General features: G+C 43.9%; 1 protein-coding gene and 1 long non-coding RNA gene across 3 annotated transcripts in view; one reads left to right on the plus strand and one right to left on the minus strand.

Annotated features, from left to right (window-relative positions):
* Positions 1 to 20,350, minus strand: part of ptprr (protein tyrosine phosphatase receptor type R) — a 34,884-nt gene continuing 14,534 nt past the window's right edge. Inside the window, exons 5-15 of the mRNA XM_067254968.1 lie at positions 19,394 to 19,504; positions 17,690 to 17,881; positions 17,547 to 17,629; positions 15,468 to 15,657; positions 15,156 to 15,240; positions 2,931 to 3,010; positions 1,747 to 1,884; positions 1,478 to 1,588; positions 1,195 to 1,352; positions 915 to 1,028; positions 1 to 457 (exon numbers count right to left, since the gene is read on the minus strand). Of these exons, the coding sequence (XP_067111069.1) occupies positions 364 to 457; positions 915 to 1,028; positions 1,195 to 1,352; positions 1,478 to 1,588; positions 1,747 to 1,884; positions 2,931 to 3,010; positions 15,156 to 15,240; positions 15,468 to 15,657; positions 17,547 to 17,629; positions 17,690 to 17,881; positions 19,394 to 19,504 (1,356 nt within the window). The 3' untranslated portion in view covers positions 1 to 363. The remainder of the gene's footprint in view (positions 458 to 914; positions 1,029 to 1,194; positions 1,353 to 1,477; positions 1,589 to 1,746; positions 1,885 to 2,930; positions 3,011 to 15,155; positions 15,241 to 15,467; positions 15,658 to 17,546; positions 17,630 to 17,689; positions 17,882 to 19,393; positions 19,505 to 20,350) is intronic.
* On the plus strand, positions 5,070 to 10,627 carry LOC136960103 (uncharacterized). 2 transcript variants are annotated; one of them, XR_010878812.1, is made up of 4 exons: positions 5,070 to 5,109; positions 9,582 to 9,737; positions 10,235 to 10,327; positions 10,436 to 10,627. It is a non-coding gene; the product is annotated as an uncharacterized lncRNA (long non-coding RNA). The 2 variants fall into 2 exon arrangements; XR_010878811.1 differs by lacking the exon at positions 5,070 to 5,109 and having other exon boundaries at positions 9,528 to 9,737.

Consider the following 20,350-nt stretch of genomic DNA (forward strand, 5'->3'; position numbering starts at 1 on the left):
GACAAAGTAGAGAGTGGTTAGACAGTAGACACAGAGCAGTCTAACTGGCCAAGCAGTAAAGTATGCAGGTCCTTCACAAGGTACTTCAAGCTTCTCACGAGACAGGAAATAGAAGTATTAGAAGAATAAGAACAGGAAGTAGAGAAGAAGAAAGGATACATTCCATTCTAAGAAACGTTCTGTCCCCACCTCTGTCTCTGACTCTACAGCAGTCCTGATTGTCTGTGTTTGATAGACGCCTTCGCCCATCCACACCTCACTTCCTCGTTCAGGAGTCAGCCTCCAAGGAGCCAGCTGCCCACTATGGAAGGTTTACACTTCCTGGTAAAGCTGGCCAATCCGGTGTCAACTTCCTTTGGTCAATCATTGGCCGGTGTCTGCAGAGAGGCGGCTCTCATAGAGGCTCAAGGCGTGATGGACAAACTCATACTGCTCTCCTGTCTGGATCATGCCCCCCCTGTACACACACACAGAAACACAGACAGAGACATACAGAAACACACACACAGACATACACATAAATATTAAAAAATACATTTAAGTTGCATTAATAGATATCATAACTGCAATTTAATATGTCTGTCTCTCTCTCGCTCTCTCTCTTTCCTCCTTTAGGAGAGACTAACTGCCAATGTTCTCACTCTATGTTAATTAGTCTTCCAAAGGCTTCTCAGTAGCCCCTTCATTACTCATATTAACAGTTTAATGATGCTTCCAGTTTCAATGCTCCGTGTACTGACATTAACATGGTTTAACAGCCATTTGAGTTTTCTGTGTAAATTAATCTCTCTCTCTCTCACTCACCTAGAGTTGGGTTCAGGGAGGTTTACCTGTTATTACATCTAGAGCTGGCTTGTATATCTGTAGTACTACTAACCTCCCTCCCTGACCTGCCTGTCTCTCTGTCTGCTCACCTGTCTCCTCGTAACTGACAGACAATCCCCAGCACATCCACCATTCCCTCCTGCTGTAGCTGGCGACAGCCTATTGTCGTGGCGATGAAGCAGCCTGTCCGACCAATGCCAGCACTGCAAAACAGGGGTAAAGGACTGCTGTTAGCCAATTCCGAGGCTCGTCTCAGAGACTGCCGTGTCCCCCCCCCCCCCCCCCCCCCCCCTTTGATGGAGCCAGAGGCCTGTGATGTAACCCAGCAGCTAGGTGCAGGACGGGGGGCGGGTGCAGTGAGGGCCCCACCTGCAGTGCACGATGACGGGTCCAGCAGAGCCAGAGGCCTGTCTGTCCTGCTCCACGTCAGCCATGAGCTGAAGGAGGGGCTGGGCGCTGTCGGGGGTCTTATGGTCGGGCCAGGATGTGTACCAGTAGTGCTTCACCACGTGACTCTGACCCCCCTGCTGCTCTCACACACACACACACACACACAAACACACACACACACACACACACTAATGAGGTCAGCTCAACAAAGGTAAAAAGATGTTGATGTTATATAGCGAGGGATACAGAGTGGAGAGCTTACCTTGAGCGTGAGCGTGCGTGTGGTGTAGTGGTCACATTCGCTCACACTGTTGACCAGAACCTCCACCTTGCCGTAGATCCCTCTCCTCTCGGGCCAGTACAGTACGCATTTCTGACACATACAACAACATGTGTGTGTTTGAAAGACAGTGGAACAGAGTACATAGACAGAATGTCTGTGTGAGTGTGTTGAAGTGTGTGTGTGTGTGTGTGTGTGTGTGTGTGTGTGTGTGTGTGTGTGTGTGTGTGTGTGCAAGTGTGTGTTCTGACCTCGTTCTTCTCCTTCAGCTTGGTGATCATGACGATGACGGGTGCTTCCTCCTGCCAGGCCATCTGCCAGAAATCGTTGACCGTGTTGATCATCGGCCCCTGCGTGGCGATGTAGGCCTTCTCGTCTCCTAGGTAACCCTGCCACCACCAGGAGGAAGGGAAGGGTTACAGCCAATCACAGCGCTGATTCAACCTGATTCACTGTCTGATGTGTGTTATCAGTGTAGCGGCTTGTGTTTCACTGTGGATGACGTACTGGAGGTTGTCACGCAGGGCGAGCCCCACAGGAGAGAGAGCACAGCACGGTCATGGTTTTCAACTGACAAAACAAGACAGTTGGAGTGGAGTGGAGTTCTTTTCCCATGGCTTTGATTGAAATTCCAAATTAAAAGAGTTTGTTTCCATATAAAGAATATGTCTAATCCTGGTATTGTGTGACTGAGGGCATGTTGTGGATGTCTAGACCGCGGAGTGACTAAGGCAACTGTCTCAGCTCCATATTTGTATGTAGGCAGCTATGACATCCTGTTACTCCCCGGGCATTGATTTGGCCCTGTGTCACACTCAATACGTCCTCCCACCCTGCCTGCCTCACTGTGGTGTCACAGTCAATACACTCCCCTCAGGGTGAAAGAGAAATCTGGTTGTTGTGTTTTCCTGTAACAGGAAGTCAGTCCATTGTGGGGGGTAAATTCTCCAGCCTCGATGAGGTAAGTTCACTAGTTCCTCTCCTCTCCCCTCTTTCCCTCCACTTTCCTCACCTCCCCTTCACCTACCTCTCCTCCCATCCTCTCTCTGTGGAGACTAAATAAACAGTCCTCTCCTCCACATTCTTCCACAGATCCATTATCTGATAAGAAAGTGTTCATTGTTTATCCAACAGGCAACAATCGTTTAAACAAACCAACTACTTCATCAATCATGCCATCACTGTGTGTCATTGTCCAGAGTAAATAGTGGTCATTAGGAGAACAGGATTCATTTAAGTGGAGATGTTACACTGAGTTAAGAGAACCCGCCTAGCCTAGACTGCGACCACATCAGTTAGATAATGAGTTGGCATGCCTGATGTGAGTAAAGAGATGTTTGGCGAGGGGACATCAGTGATCAGAGCGGAGATGTCATGGATGATGGAAGCAGCGTGGGGTGTGTGTACGAGAGGAGGGCTGAGAGCTGACACTCACCCTGATGTAGTTGGCATTGATGTAGCTGCTGAGTGGGTTGTACGAATTCTTGGTCCTCAAAATCACCCTGGAGTGGGGGTCTACAGATGACACACACACACACAACACAGTTGAGAGGGAGTTTCTGCAGGGTTTAACCTTGTGCAGAGTCAATCTGCAGTGTTACACACTGGCTTTTCTGCTGCTATCAAGAAGGTCTATTAAAGAACTAGAGAGGATACAATTTCTGGGGAAATTGTAGGGTGTGCTTGCTTGCGTCGGTTGCACAGGGGTCTGTATATTTTATATAAAAATGCATCGGGCCTACTTATTATTTATAAAGATTACATAGATTTAAAAGCATCTTTTTTTTGCTGCTCATTTACAACTCAAAATACGAGTGAAGTGTAGAATGAAATATGACGTCTTCTCATTTCCCCTGCAAGAGGCAGCTGACAGGCTGAATCAAAACGAATACATTTGGCAGACCGGTGTACAAATGGACCTAATCTCTATGACTTAAACGTCCTTTTAAGTTGTCCCTTCTCGTGATATTTTCAGGCATTTAGCCTACTCATATTGCATTCATTCATTAATAAAGAACCCCCTTTGAAGATTATTCTACGACTTTACCGGCAGAAGATAGAATCGCGATTCAAACAGTACCATCTGCTAACTGAAAATATGCCCCCAAAAACGTAAATAAGCTTGACATTTATTTAGTGGAAAATAGCTCATTCATAAAAAGCTCACTGGTAGCGATCATTGTCAGTAACAACTCAAAATGCGATATAGCCCTGTGTGGAGAAGCTGCCCGGTAAATTCTACTACTACACTGAAAAAAATGATTTTTTGGGTCAGTAATTATTATAAACATTGTTGGTGTAAATTCTACATAAAAAAATGTGTTTCTCCTTTGTACTTGATAATATTGGGTTTATTTAACATTTTAAACTGATAAATGATTATGCTTCATAAGATTATGTAAAAATTAATTGTTATTTCGCAGTAAAGCGTAACTAAGCAGAAACGCATCGAAAGCCGGAAGTTTAGTTTTGGCGCGTGCTCGTCTAAGCTGCCAGAGACAGGCACCAAATCTACGAGGAGGCTCTGCTTGGATTGCCCTGGATTCATGAAGTAAGAGTTTACCATAATCGACTTTTACTATAATTTAATTGTGTTGTCAATATAATGTTAAAGTAGAATTATCTGACATAACTTGGGTTTGATTATTTTATTTAACTTAAATAGCAATGCTATAGGCCATTCGAAATGGCAGAAATGCTCAACTTTTCAAAGACCCCTAACGCTACTTGTCCTCTGACTTCAATGTTGCACAAACCTATTTGTGTGACAAATTTGAAAAGTATAAAATGTCAAGAATATAGATTTTGGTGTTGTTCGTAATGCTAGCTAGCTAGATAATTGGGGGTGGTTATCTAGCAACATGAGGCTAACTAGCTAGATGAAAAATCTTATTTGACGATTTAGCAAATGTTTTTTAAATATCTCGTTTATAAATGGTTGAAGTAGCTAGCTAGACACATACTTATGCTATATTTATACTGAGTTTAGTCAAATAAGCTGAGGTAATTTTATATGGACGTTTTGCACAGTTAACCTATGTAGCTGTGTAGCTAAAGACAGTTGCCCATACAGTGCATGCCAGTTGCACGTGTCTGCGTTTTATTGGGTGTGCTCAAGCCTTCGGTGATCACAACCGTTGTTCTCTCATATAGTTATATTTTGAGTTATTTCTACATGGCATATACTTAATCTAATGGAAGAGGGGTAAACTGGACAATGTATTAATATTGACCAAATATACTAGAATTTGAGTTATTTGACTGAGTTAAATCAGAGCAAGAATGGTCAAAGTAAGCTTAAATAAAATTGATATTTAATAACATTGCAAATTAATTCAATTAATCACAAGGCAAATATACAAAATGATTACCAAGTTACTGCATTCGCTTTTGTTTTCTGCATGTGCCACTGTGGCCTTTCTACAATGTCTTTGCATCTCAAACAGTTTAATTGGGTTTCTTGGATCAAAACTTGCAGACCATTTGATTTTTGATGTATACATATTTGTAAAATATACTGGGATTATTCAAATGTACTAATATTAATGATTTCTCCCACATATTTCCACAGACAGAATACATAATTGCTGCCAATACCAGAGACAGCATTCAAGGTATGCATATTTATATTTATTTAATGTTTAAGCTATGCCACACAGGTGTACAGAGCTTGCAACAGTATCCCCCAGTTTTAAACTAGTAGCTATTGTGCCAACATGTAGGCTCTGTTTTTTAAATAGTTATCTGTATCTTTATTTAAATTTTTTTCAGATTCTAGTAGGAACTGACATTTTTGTTGGAATGCAGACCAAATTCATCAATTGTGATGTAGTCAAGATGGTATTGCTGAGGAACTGACACAGAGACAAACAAAAAAGTAAAGCAGTAATATCATTGGACTCCTGGAATAGTTAAGAGGGAAGGACCAAAGAACAGTTTGACCAGAGGAATTAAACAGTTACTGCTAGACAAGAAATTAACACCTGTGCACATGAGATGGTCATGCAAAACATGTGAATTTACCTCATCAAAACGATTGCAATTGCTTACACATTATAGATTGAAGCATGGCCATTGGGGTCGAAGCCAGTCACTACCCTGCCTATACCTAGAATGCCCTTGTACTTTCAAGACTTGGAATGCACTTCGCACGCATTTGTCTAGGCATCACAATGAGTCCATAGAGTCAGACCACATCCAGTCTTTTACATGTTTAGTTTGTAATTCTTGCAGTTTCCACTCAGAAAAGCAATATTTTGAACACCTTGGGGGCCATTTAAGGAAGTACGAAACTGTGCAATGTGTTTTTCAAAACTGTGATCATAGTACAAACATCTATTCAACGTTTGCTTCTCATAAAAGCAGGAAACATACTCCCCACTCTCTTGAAGATTTTAAGACGACAGTCTTTAAAAAATATCAGAGTCAAAGACCTGAAGAAAGTGACTTGATTGAAAGTGAAGACAATTTTGAGCCTCTTGTTGAGGAAGATGAGGATTTAACTAATGTAATTGTTGATAAACTGGGTGGCCTCTTTCTTAAATTAGGAAGCATTTTCAATGTTTCTAACAGATGCATAGATGAAATTGTAGAGGAGTTTCAATTCATTACAAGCTCAGCATCAGGCCCAGTTATTAGAGATATTGTTCAAACAACTTTGAGAAAGCACAATTGCAATATTGATGATACTGTAGTATCAGAATTGGTGGAAAATATTTGCCATTTGAACCCTGTAAGTGCAGCTTTGGGAGCAGATGGACCTTTAAGCACATCTTACAAGAGAAGTAGCTTCTTAAAGGAACATTTTTCCATTATTGAGCCCGTTGAGTACATCCTTGATGAGAAGGAGAGAAAAACATTCCAATATGTACCAATTTTGCCAACATTGTCACAACTTTTGAGCAAAAGAGATATTCAAGAAAAGGTCATTCAGAACAGAAAAGATTGTGATGGTTCATCTGCATACAGGTCTTTTCATGATGGATCACACTTCAGAGGAAATGATTTTTTGTCCGTAGATGAGTTAAAACTTTCACTCATTCTATATATCGATGATTTTGAGGTGTGTAACCCTCTAGGGACGTCCCGTAAGAAACACAAAGTAACTGCGGTTTATTGGGTGTTGGCAGACGTTCCCTCTTTATCAAGATCTACACTGACATCCATTTATCTAGCTGTGCTTTGTAAGGCAGACGATGCGAAGAGATTTGGATACCCTAAAATACTAGAGCCATTATTAACAGATCTGAAAGGTTTGGAGGATGATGGACTTTATGTGCCCTATTTGGGAAAAGTAATCAAAGGCACTGTGTTCTGTGTAATTGCTGACAATCTTGGAGCTCATTCGATTGGGGGCTTTGTTGAAAGCTTCTCATGCTCACATTTTTGTCGCTTTTGTATTGGGGATCGTTCATTGATTCAGCAATTTGAAGTGAGATCAGGAGCCTTACCTCTAAGAACAAAGCATCAACATAACCTGCACATTCAAACAGCATTGTCTGATACTACCCAAACCCATTGCAACGGAGTGAAAAGACCATGTGCTATCTCAGACAGACTAAGCCATTTTCATGCAACATCAGGTTACCCTCCAGATGTGTTACATGATTTACTTGAGGGTATTGTACCCCTGGAACTGGCACTGTGCTTAAAAATGTTGTTAAAGAAAAAGTATTTTTCCCTTGCTGAGCTAAATAGTTCCATCAAACAGTTTCCATATAAATGGAGTGACAAAACGAACTGCCCACAAGCTGTTCCACTGAACTTTGCCCTGAAGAAAAGCATTGGAGGCAATGCACATGAAAACTGGTGCTTATTGCGGCTGCTGCCTTTTATGGTTGGAGGCAAAGTGCCTGAGGATGAGAAAGCTTGGCTGCTGTTAATGACACTGAAAGATATTGTTGAGATTGTTATGTCTCCAATCCAAACAGTTCAGAGCATAGGTTATCTTGATGGTAAGATTGGGGAGCATCGCTATAGATTCTTTGAATTGTTTCCAGAAAGAAAACTCACTCCAAAACAACATTTTCTGGAGCACTACCCTATGCTGATGACAGCTTTTGGTCCTCTTGTGGCTTTATGGACCATGAGGTTTGAAGCTAAACATAGCTTCTTTAAGAAGATCGTACAACAAACTGGGTCTTTTCGAAATATTTTGATGTCACTTGCAAAGAAGCATCAGTCTATGATTGCATGCAATCTACATGGTGCAAATATTCTGAAACCAGCTTTATGTGTTTCTAAAATGACACGAGTAGCAGTAGATGTCCTGAAAGATAACATAACAGAGTTCATGACCAGGAAGTTCCCAAATGAAGTGGCTGTAGATGTGGCAAATAAGATTGACTTTTTGGGCACTAACTATTGTGTTGGAATGATGTTGCCTTTTGGTTCAACTGGAGGACTGCCTGACTTTGCACAAATAATACAAATTATCATTGTGCGTCACAGCCTTTTCTTTGTTGTCAAGTTACAAAGTGCCTGGTACAATGAGCATATAAGAAGCTTCAAAGTAGAATCAACATCCAACTTTCAAATCCTTGAACAACACCAACTGACAGACGTCTACCCCCTGGCTGCATACAACATGGCAGGAGAACAAATGGTTTCTCTTAAACACAACATTTGCATATCATAGGTAATATAGTCTACTTCATTAATAAAAAATGTAACTTATTCTTTCATTTTATGTATTCCACAGTCCTAATGGGTTTTTAATGTTTTAAGTTGAGGCAATTGGTGTATTACTCTGTTCATGTTTTTAGTTGTAGTAGAAAGCTGTAGGCTACTGTGTGTGTTAGATTTCTCAAAGTACTGCAAAATTACTAACCTGTCCATCGTCTCTTTCCTCTCTTGTCTCTTCCCTCCCTCCTTCCCCTCCTAGCTGATGCTTGCTCAAGACAACAAGGATGTCTGCACCAACCCATTTGCGTGTAATAGTAGCGGCTCACGACATCCGCAAGTTGACTTTACCCTTTGGTATCCCTGATAAGGTTGAGGACCTTGTTTCAGTCATCAAAGAACATTTTGAACTTGAATGGAATTTTAATATTTTGTACCAAGACAAAGACTTTGATGACCAGTTCTTCACTCTGACCACAACTGCAGAGGTAAAAGACAAAGACACATTGAAAATAGTCCAAGTAGACGATTCATTTATTCTAAACTTGTCTCATGTTGATGAATCAGACATGAGCTTGACTCCAATACCATCAGATCGGTCTGTTACCTCAAGATCATTGGATCAAAACTCTGCTGATGAGAGTTGTTCAGGTAGCTCAATAGACACTTTTCTGTTGTCTTCATCACCTGCGTGCCGTGTTGACCCTTGGCCTGCTCGCTTTACAATACCAAAATTCTCCCATGATGTGGAAAGAATTCTTCAAACAGCAAACAAAACGTATCATGATGGCGGTGCACTCTTCCAAAACCCAAGTGTGAAATCTGATATCCTACAGGCTCTCGCAGAGGCAATATTCCACTATACAGCTTATCCCACCAGTCTTCAAATACTCGCTGTTGCAGAAGCTCTTGTAGAAAAATACCCATGCCTCAAGGAACCTGGATCATTTGCAGGCTTGTATGGCTGGCAACAGAGCCTCAAATACAAGATGCACAATTATCGTACCAAGTTGAGAAGCCGTGAACTCTCATGCCCTGAGCTTGAGGTTAACTCCTTAAAAAGGAAGCGACTAAGTGACAGGGCCCCTGCCAAGAACATCAAGAGACCCAAAAAAGCGGAGGTGAATTATCTGCCTCCCCATCCACTTGGGGAAAGTCAAGAAAGTCTGGAGAAGGAGAGACTTGTCCTTCTTTGCGAAGTAAAAAAGAAACATAATGAAAAGATAATCACAGAAAAAATGGCAAAAACCTTTTCAAGTCGAAGACATGAAGTTGTCAATCTCAGCCCTTGTATCCAAGATTTCATGGAGAGATGGCCCGCGTTGTTCGGTGAGGCTCAGGTAAGCAAGTTCAATTATTTGTGTTATTTAGAAAGATAATTTTGCAATAGAATTGTGACAGTTATCATTTGGAAGGTTGTTTTTCATGTTCTAACCAGGTCCCCTATCATGTCACTTAACTTTAGATAGCGGAGGAATTCCAAAGAATCACAGCCGTTCCTCTCTTGCAAACGTTTATGAGGAATCTTGACAGTTACACGCCGAGACTGCTCAACATCATGCGAGCGAAGGGAGGAGTTCCAGGGACAAAGATACGGCCAATACTGGATACCCTCAATCAGGTAATTGTTGAGTAGGCACATAATTCATAGTTTCTTCACTTAACGTAACAAGTATTGTAAGAATTTGGCCTAGTGGACCTGACAAGTGCTTCAGAAATGTTAAACTTCACCCATGCTTAACTTCTTAATTCAATGCAGCAGGGTTTCAGCAATGGAGGCAGTTAATCCACATTCTTCATTAATAAGTGTATACTGGCATTTGCATGAGGTGATTTTACATTAAAATGTTGAACCAAATATAAGGTCAAGAGACATTTAGCAAAGGTAGTTATCTAGTCTGGTTGGACATATTCCTCATTATTACTCCAGGCTAGGGTGCAAGTACAAATTCATGTCATCCACCTTTGTCTTGTCATGCACCTTTCAAATGGCAAGGTGACTGTCAACAGAGACTATCAGGTTACCGGTATATAAATAAATAGCCCCCTTGCTAGATCTACTAGCATATCCAGCATATCCATGTGTGATCATACCAAACAAATTGTTTTTTTTAACAGAGAGACTCCATCGAGAGAAGACGGGATGCAGTCATCCGCAGTCTCATAGAGTACCTTGGAGAGAGTGGTGTTGAGCTTTTCTTAGACTGCCAGGTATGTCCTTTTAAGAGCAATGAGTTTAATCAAGATTGGTTGAATAAGGGTTAAAGTTTTTCACCACAAGCCTATATTAATGTTGTTTCTTCTGTTATGTTCCAAAAGGAGGCTGACCGACATGAAAACACTCATCACATCCTGAAAGTGCTTGTTCTACATGCTGCCACTGATGAGGATCCCGTGGACGTTTCCATCATTATTGAGGGTAACGAGGTGCTGACTAAATGTGACAACACAGCAAAAGCTTGTACGCTGTTGATGGGACTGCTGTATGCACTGAATCTGGAATACCCTGCAAAGCTCAAGTATACTTTTGAGGTCTTCCAAAAACTTTTTCTTGAGCTTGATGGTATCAAGCTGTCCTCAAAAGTCCAGTCAGTGAGAACCAAATTGCTGGCTTGAATATTGGAAGGCTTTTTGGTAACCTCACCACTGAAAGACTTTCATTAGTGGTTTCACTACTTTGTATAATATTTACGTTTGTATTTACTTCTTTACTACATTTGGGGAATATTGCCATTGAGGGCCAGATGTTTTGTTTGTGCAGTGGTCTGTACAAGTCTTCTAAACTGACAGTCATTGAATTAATGTGTTTGTAAAAATTGAAACTTGTGATTTTTTGATGCAAGGTAATTGTGTATATATGTTTGATTTCCAGCAATATGCCCAAACTATCTCTAAAAAGAAATCTAGATATTTTTCCAGAATTTCTACAATCGTCTCTTATGGTTCATTTAATAAATCACGTTATTTCTTTTGTCAGTTTGAAGGCCTCACACTAATACTGAACAAGAGACTCATACATGCTAATTTTGGCTTGCAGTGAAAAGTCCTTCCTTGTTTTTCACAGGACTTAAGTTTCTTTTATTATTTTAAGTTACCACACCATATCAAGGCATGTGGACTTTTGAGCGTTTTGCTCTAACCATATTTTAAGGCATTGTAAACAATTCCCAGGTTATTGTTTAACAATTAGTCTTTAGTAGCAAATGCCAGTGTTTTATTTGTGGTTGAAATGTTTTAGGTCTTTGGTGATAGGTTTACTGGGACCATAGTCTGAAACACATTGCTGACTTAAACTGTACCAGCCCATTCTATGATTGCGATTGTGTGAGGCCTTTTTCACTATAACTTTAATAAAAAAGTTGACAAGATATATACTGTTCAATGTGAGTGATTAAAACATTGTTGATGATGTTAAATGTTATGCATCTTACAATTTATAACCAATCATTTATACTGATATAATTTAGTTAAAACATACTGATAACTGGGAGTTAATTGTTATTTAATTAATAGATATTTATAAGTAGTTTTGTATTTGACAATCCAAGTAAAATTTACTACGTAAACTGCGAAAAGTTAAGTAAGCCTTACCTGATATACTTGGTGAATATTAATTGCTAATACTTTGTGAATATTAATTGCTAATACTGAGTACATTTTACTTAGTTTGTGTAGTGTAATTTAAACACATTACATGGTGTTAAATTTAAACACAAAAATTGTTTGCAAATTGTTGCCTCAATTTTTTTGAGTAAATCTTAAACATCATTTTTTTCAGTGTACAGTACAGTACTACTAGTAGACTACTGCTGTGTTCGTCTTGATAGCGATTGCGTTGGTTGAATTCGATTAAACGTTCCGTTGTACGGTTTAGGCTGAAATTAATTATTTTCATGAACAGATTGACAAAGTTTAGGCTGTGGCAATGAAGTTCAGGTTAGTAGTCAGATAGTTTCCCTACTGAAAGACTTTTGAGTAAGGGGAGTGCCGAACATGTTCTGTTGCCGTTTGACTTAAACAGCTGAGGAGTTGTTGTTAGCTACTCACACTAGTGTCTCGGGTACAGTAGGCTACAGCGTTGCAGTGAGCTACACTGGTTTGAAACCACAGGTAATGGTAATTTCACCAACAAATCGTTTACTAATGTCAGAATAAATCCTACAACGAAAATGTATATGTGAGGAATGTTTATTTTAACGATTGAAAACAGATACATCATAGACCACTGTAGTATGTGTTGCCCGGGCAACACAGGCTAATGTCATGATGCTAATATGTCAGTGAAATAGTAGACTACTGTTTCCGAAAGTAGATGTACTTCCTTAATAATATCAGCTTATATTGTACATTACACATCACAATTGTGTGTCATATCACAAAGTAAAATGAGTAAATATTTATCACCCTGGCCTCTTTGTTTGTGGCGTTTCTGCAGCTGCCTTGCAGTAAAGCTATAGTTAGCCTAGCTATCCCCCAAGTTAACAGATGCCAAACGAATGTTCTGCCAAAGGTAGTCACGCGTGTTTTCGTGACATTATTGCAGACCGGTGTAAAAATTGACATAATCTCTATGATTTAAACGTCATTTTAAGTTTTTCTCTTCTCATGATATTTTCAGGCATTTAGCCTACTCATATTGCATTCATTCATGAATAAACAACCCCTTTGAAGATTATTCTACGACGTTACCCGGCAGTAGAAGATGGAATCGCAATTCAAACGGTACCATCTGCTAACTGAAAATATGCCCCCCAAAACGTAAATAAGCTTGACATTTATTTAGTGGAAAATTGCTCATTCATAAAAAGCTCACTGGTAGCGATCATTGTCAGTAACAACGCAAAATGCGATATAGCCCTGTGTTGAGAAGCTGCCCCGGTAAATTGTACTACTACGGTACAGTACTAGGCTACTGCTGTGTTCGTCTTGGTAGCGATTGCGTTGGTTGAATTGGATTTAACGTTCCGTTGTACGGTTTAGGCTGAAATTAATTATTTTCATGAACAGATTGACAACGTTTAGGCTGTGGCAATGAAGTTCAGGTTAGTAGTTAGATAGACTTTTGATTTAAGTAAGGGGAGTGCCGAACATTTTCTGTCGCCGTTTGACTTCCTAAACAGCTGTGTACTGTAGCTAGATGTTTTTGTAGTGTGTCTCGCGTAAGCTACAGCGTTGCAGTGAGCTACACTGGTTTGAAACCACAGGTAATGGTAATTTCACCAACAAATCGGTTTCTAATGTCAGAATAAATCCTACAACGAAAATGTATATGTGAGGAATGTTTATTTTAACGATTGAAAACAGATAACGCTACATCATAGACCACTGTAGTATGTGTTGCCCGGGAAACACAGGCTAATGTCATGATGCTAATACTTCAGTGAAATAGTAGACTACTGTTTCCGAAAGTAGATGTACTTCCTTAATAATATCAGCTTATATTGTACATTACACATCACAATTGTGTGTCATATCACAAAGTAAAATGAGTAAATAGTTATCACCCTGGCCTCTTTTCTTGTGGCGTTTCTGCAGCTGCCTTGCAGTAAAGCTATAGTTAGCCTAGCTATCCCCCAAGTTAACAGATGCTAAACGAATGTTCTGGCAAAGGTAGTCACGCGTGTTTTCGTGACGTTAGTGACGCAGTGACGTTAGTAACGTCAGTGACTGTGGCTAGCAAATTAGCCACCGTTAGCTTCACTTTTCGCCACAAAAACTTAATTTAAGCTTAAACCATGCAACGGAACGTAAATTCCAATAGAAGCAACTCAATCGCTACCAAGACGAAACTTTTGACACCTACGTTGTCTATGTAGGCCAAGTATTTACTGAGTTTTAGGGGGGCAAAAAGAAATAAAAATAATAATAATAATAATATATATGTGAGAGAACAAAGGTTGTGCTCTCGCCGAAGGCTTGAGCACACCCAATGAGTTGAGGTGACAACCAGACCTTCTCTGTTCTCACAACTATCTCATCTCGACAAGTGTGACGGGGGGTCCACACTGACTACCAGTACGGCTGTGGGTGGGTGTGTACTGTCACTTGAATGACTCTACCTGTGATTCACATTCATCTGTCCCCTTCCCTCGCTCCCTTCTCACCTCCCTCCATCTCTCCATCCCTCCTTCCCTTCCTCCCTCACACCTCCCTGCCTGTCTCCTTCCATCCCTCCTTCCCTTCCTCCCTCACACCTCCCTGCCTGTCTCCTTCCATCCCTCCTTCCCTTCCTCCCTCACACCTCCCTGCCTGTCTCCTTCCATCCCACCTTCCCTTCCTCCCTCACACCTCCCTGCCTGTCTCCTTCCATCCCTCCTTCCCTTCCTCCCTCACACCTCCCTGCCTGTCTCCTTCCATCCCTCCTTCCCTTCCTCCCTCACACCTCCCTGCCTGTCTCCTTCCATCCCTCTACTCTAAACCGTCCGACCGTTCCTTCCCTGCCTGGTCCAAAGCCAACAGAGTGTTCCAGTGTTCTAATGTTCTGTCAGGTCATGGCAAGGGGTTCCTTACTGCACACATTAGACGGCAGGAAGGAACCCCCCCCCCCCGCCACCCCTCACCCCCGTCCCTCCACCCCCGTCCCTCCACCCCCGTCCCACTCTGAGTGCAGCAGGAAGAGCACTGTCCCAAGCAGGATCTTGATAACGAGCCAGCAGCCAATCAGCTCTCAGTGTTACATAAGGAGCTAATCAGGTTGTGCACTGGAAGACAGAGAGAGAGAGAGAGAGAGAGAGAGAGAGAGAGAGAGAGAGAGAGAGAGAGAGAGAGAGAGAGAGACAGACAGAGAGAGACAGAGAGAGACAGAGAGAGACAGAGAGAGACAGAGAGAGACAGAGACAGTGGTAACCAGAGGAAGGAACATCTCACTGGGCTGTGGTTAACCTCACTAAACACTTCCTGCCTGTGTTACTGTTGCCTAGCAGCCACAGGCCCTGGAGCTAAATGCACCTTCAAAGAATGATCTCTGACCTTGGGCAGATCAGAAGGCCCAACCAAGATTTAGAAAGAGAGGTCTCGTGGTACGGTTCAGTGGACTTACTCGGCAGTATGGTTTTGTAGCGGTTCTTCGTTCCATGGCTGGGAATATCCAGTTCCTTGGGATCCACAAAGTTCATCGGAATTTCCTTCAAGCAGAACGAAACACAAACACAGACAAACACAGACACAACAGTTGGATCAGGAAGATCGTCAAGACAATGACAACAAAAACAGTGAGACCACAAACACACGCACATTAATGTATACAGTACGCCATCAAATGTTCTAAAAGGTGCGGGGGAGATTGAGCGTAAGCTCGGTTTGCTGTTGTGTCTGGGGTGGTTGCCGTGGGAACAGAGGGGCTGTGACTCACGGCGAACTCGGCATGCAGCGTCTGTGTGTGGAGCACCACGTCTTGCAGCCGCTGCCGGGTGAGCGCCCGGCCGGCCGACAGCAAGTACTCCTGAGAGGCCCTCTCTCTTGGGGTCACCACCCCACAGTTCAGGGGCTCCACCGCCCCCAGGGCCGACATGTCCAACACCAGGGACACATTGGAGCCTCTCCTGGAGGATACGGAGAAAGGTTAGAGGCCGTCCGGGGCTGGAGGACTGGAGGATAGGGGGAGAGAGGTTAGAGGCTGTCCGGGGCTGGAGGACTCGAGGACAGGGGGAGAGAGGTTAGAGGCTGTCCGGGGCTGGAGGACTCGAGGACAGGGGGAGAGAGGTTAGAGGCTGTCCTGGCTGGAGGACTGGAGGACAGGGGGAGAGAGGTTAGAGGCTGTCCTGGCTGGAGGACTGGAGGACAGGGGGAGAGAAGTTAGAGGCTGTCCTGGCTGGAGGACTGGAGAACAGGGGGAGAGAGGTTAGAGGCTGTCCTGGCTGGAGGACTGGAGGACATGGGGAGAGAGGTTAGAGGCTGTCCTGGCTGGAGGACTACATCCGCTTGCTTTCTGATCTTGACACAGCTAGAGTCCTTGGGGATAGTTCAGGTCTGCATAGAGAGACAAGACATTAATCTGTCACCTTTCTTTAACCTCTCTTCATCCCCACCCCATCACATTATCTTTCTCTCTCGATTTTGCTCTTTTTGCACGTACACATCACTTCAACTTTCCTCTGTTTACTCTGGGCCAATCAGAGAGCTGTGTAAAATGTCCAGAGTTGGCCCAGGGTTGTAGAACAACAACAACATGGTCATAGAATGACCCTTCTGTCTCTCAAATCACTGTGTACAGTACCTTCCTTCCTATGCTCTAAGCTCTGATTGGCTAGAACCTACTGGCCTCTGTGGTCATCAATTCCAAATCAGTGTCTAGTCTCCTAGCCTTATTGCATTCTTTTCAACTATACTAGAAAACTTGCCACCTAAACAAACAAAGTCAGTCAAGTTTTGATCCTCAGGCTCTCTGCTAGTGTGTAAATGTATCGAAACATTTACGAAGCCAGAGTTCCCTGTCCTTCTATAGGACCTGGCAGAGCAGGTGGGTGGAGCCTGGCCCTCTCTGGATCACATCCCAGGTCCAATCAGCCAGGGAGCAACGTAGGAAGTAGCCGGTATCCTGTAAAGGAAGTCAGCTGACACGTAGCCGAGCCCCACCCTGTCAGTCTGTGTCCTGGTGTGTCTGCGGGTCTGGAACCAGACCTGGGGGTACAGAGTGTCACTGACTGCACGAGCAGGTCCTTTACTACTCATCTAGGTTTCGACTGGAGTGTCCTAAAACTTTGATACTAAAACAGGTCATTGATCTTGTCTAGATTCCCGGGTACCTAGCCGTGTTTGTCTTCCACGCACCTGGAAACACCCAGGGTTATCATGTCTTATCACCCTGGGACAGGAGACCTTGACAACGCTCCAACCATCATATCCAAGAGCAGAGTTCCCGTGTGTATCTATAGGAACATACACCTCAGCCTGTCAGCCTAATGAATGTTGCTCCATTGTGTTCCTGCTTGCTCTTTCTTTAATAGGCACATTCCTGATAGAGTGTTCCGGATATATTCCCCCCATTCCCCCACCTCACTTAGTATAAACACCGCCATGACCTGTGGACCCATTCAACTCTGCTCCCATAGATGAAGTAGCTCTCTCACAAACACACACAGACACACACACACACAGACACACACACAAACACACACACACACATAGTGTAGGAGGTCTACTCCTCAGATCACACGTACGCTCCTGAAAACACCTGCTTTGCTACAACAATCCCAGTGTCAGTAAACTAACGAGGTCCTTCTCCTCACTGCTCTCTCTCCTCACTGCTCTCTCTCCTCACTGCTCTCTCTCCTCACTGCTCTCTCTCTCCTCACTGCTCTCTCTCTCCTCACTGCTCTATCTCTCCTCACTGCTCTCTCTCTCCTCACTGCTCTCTCTATCCTCACTGCTCTCTCTCTCCTCACTGCTCTCTCTCCTCACTGGGGGCCAGGGGTCAGTGCTAGGGTCTCACCTCTCCTGCAGACCAACAGCTGACTTCATCCTGAATGGGCTGGCGGAGAGGCAGGGCTTGAGCTCGTGATTGGATGCCGGGGCGTTGCCGTTGGCGACAGGGATTGGCACGGGGGCGGAGGGCACAGGACGGCAGGCTCTGATTGGCTGCTGAGGCGTGGGCGTAGGTGCGGGCACGGGATTGGCCTGCACCATGCTGCTGGGGAGGAAGAGGGGCGTCGGAGGTTGGGCGGGGCCGTGGACCGCCACAGGGGTCAGGTGGACGTCACGGCACGCGGGGGGCTCCTTAAACTGCCTGTCAGAGTACTCGACCTTCTCCTTCAGGTGGTATAGGACCTGCAGGAGGGATGGGTGGGGAGGGGGAATGGAGAAAAACAAGTTATAAGGGAGCATTAGTAGAGGTAGGGAGGACAGAGAGAGAGAGAGAGAGAGAGAGAGAGAGAGAGAGAGAGAGAGAGAGAGAGGAGAGAGAGACACAGAGAGAGAGGGATAGAGAGAAAGAGAGAGAGAAAGAGAGAGAGACACAGAGAGAGAGGAGAGAGAGAGAGAGAGAGAGAGAGAGAGAGAGAGAGAGAGAGAGAGAGAGAGAGAGAGAGAGAGAGAGAGAGAGAGAGAGAGAGAGAGAGAGAGAGAGAGAGAGAGAGAGAGAGAGAGAGAGAAAATATATAGAAGTATGTTCCAATACGTCTCAATAGTGTACATGGTCTCATACTAGATCTCCAGTCAGGTTAAGTTTAGATCTACACCTCATATGCCTGTGTCCCATAACAGGAGCCAGGACTAGTAATCTGCTTAGCCTGGCATAGCCATGGAGATGTCCACACACCTGTCACCTCAGGACAGTCCCTCTGGTGAAATCACTGTCCTGGATGGGCAAAGGCCAGAGCACACACTCATACAGCGTCATGATACTGACCCGACTGTTTGGACACCCTTCTAGAGGGGACAAGATGCAGATAGAGACCTTGACCAGAGGGGCCTGTCGCCAACAGTACTGCACTTCATGTAGGGCTGAACCCTTGATGTTACATTGGACAAGTGAGACCCCCAGTGGACTAAATGGGTACAACAACAGCACTGAGGTGTGGGTGAAAACTTAGTCAATTAGTTAGATGACCAGGCTTGGTGACAAAGGAAACCAGGCCTGGTGATTTAGACACCCCCCCATTTAATGGGAATTAGTAACCTTTGACCTTGACCCTGTTGCTTTAGGTTTTAACTGGCTGAGGTAACCACTTGCATGTCAGCCAATAGGAGACGCTCTCCCAAGGCTTCTAGAGGCTGATGATGTCAGAGATTACCCTGCCCTGATCTCTCACTCTGCCCCCTCTATGAGGTGCAGCCAATCGGGTTTGTCAGGGATCATGTGTGAGAGCCTTGGAGCCTTGGACCGGTCAAAGGTGATCTCATCATGGAGCTTAGCCTTTGTCACTTAGATTCTCTACAAAGACACACACATATATATATATATATATATATATATAACACATTCACAAACAATTTGTCTCTTTACAGATGGATCAGATGCTAATGCTAAAGCTTGTTTCTCACTGAGCTACACAGAGTTACCCTGGGTCATGTTCTGTGCCAGAAGATGATGTTCTCTGTTCCTCAGTTAGCTGTAGCAGCAGGTGTGTTAATGAGGGGGAGTGTATTCTCAGCCACACAACACAATATCACTTCCTCTGTCATTTTCTAGATGGTTTCATCACCCCTAAGCATGCCTTAGCTGAATCAGTGACTTAGCCTCTCTCAGTGTGTGTCTGTGAGTGTTTGCGTGTGTGTGCAAAAAAACGAGAGATACAAAGAGAGACAGACAGATACGGAGAGATTTTTTAAACAGCTTACCATCAAACAGGTGATGATGATGATGAAGATGGTGAGGAAGATGACCACAGTGTAAAATCCTTCTTTGGTCCAAACATGCTCCCTCTCGTGCTGATCCTGAAGGACGTTCTTCTGTAGAGGACAGGTTCAGAGCTGGGTCACAATAACACAGTAGAGTTGTCCAGCTGGCTAACCACACACAGCCTCTACAGGTGTCTGTCTAAGCACACAACTCCAGGTCCACAATGCGATACACACACACACTGACACACACACACACACACACACATACACACACGCCACAATATACAAACCCACCCTGGGTGATGAAAACAGCTTCTTGATTGGGTTCTAGTATGTGCAACTGTTCTCTCTCTCTCCCATCATTCCACTGTCGCTCTCCTGTTGTTTCTCTTACCTGCTCCCTCCCACTCCCTCTCTGCGTTCTACCTCTCTTCTTCCCTCCCTCCTCTTCTCTGTTCCTCACACCTCCTTACCGCCTATCCCTTTCCCTTTCTGCTCTCTCTCTTCTTTTATCTCCCTCTCTCACACTTATTCTCTCTCTCTCTCTCTCCCTCCCTCCCTCTCTCCCCCTCTCTCTCTCAGTGACAGGTGTACAGTGCTGTAAGCTGCCGCCTCTTCTCTCGGGAGATAAAACCACTCTGACTATCTCTGCTCCCGGCCTGTCCGATTCCTCCCCCCGCCCACGCACTCTGCACCACCCACACACTGCCCGGCTCCTCCCACTTAACCACGCTGCAGCCAAACAGGTGAGTGGAGGACATCAGGGTAACGGAGAGAGAGAGAGAGAGAGAGAGAGAGAGAGAGAGAGGGGGGGGGGGGGAATAGGAGCAGAGCGGAAGTAGGGATTTCCCCTCCATTCACAAACACAGACACTCTGCCCTATATACAGGTTGAGACCACATGGCCCTCTATCCTCTCCAGTGGCCGCAGTCCTTCCCCAGATATTGATCTGTG

Source organism: Osmerus mordax, chromosome 17, assembly GCF_038355195.1.
Source record: "Osmerus mordax isolate fOsmMor3 chromosome 17, fOsmMor3.pri, whole genome shotgun sequence".
NCBI lineage: Eukaryota > Metazoa > Chordata > Actinopteri > Osmeriformes > Osmeridae > Osmerus > Osmerus mordax.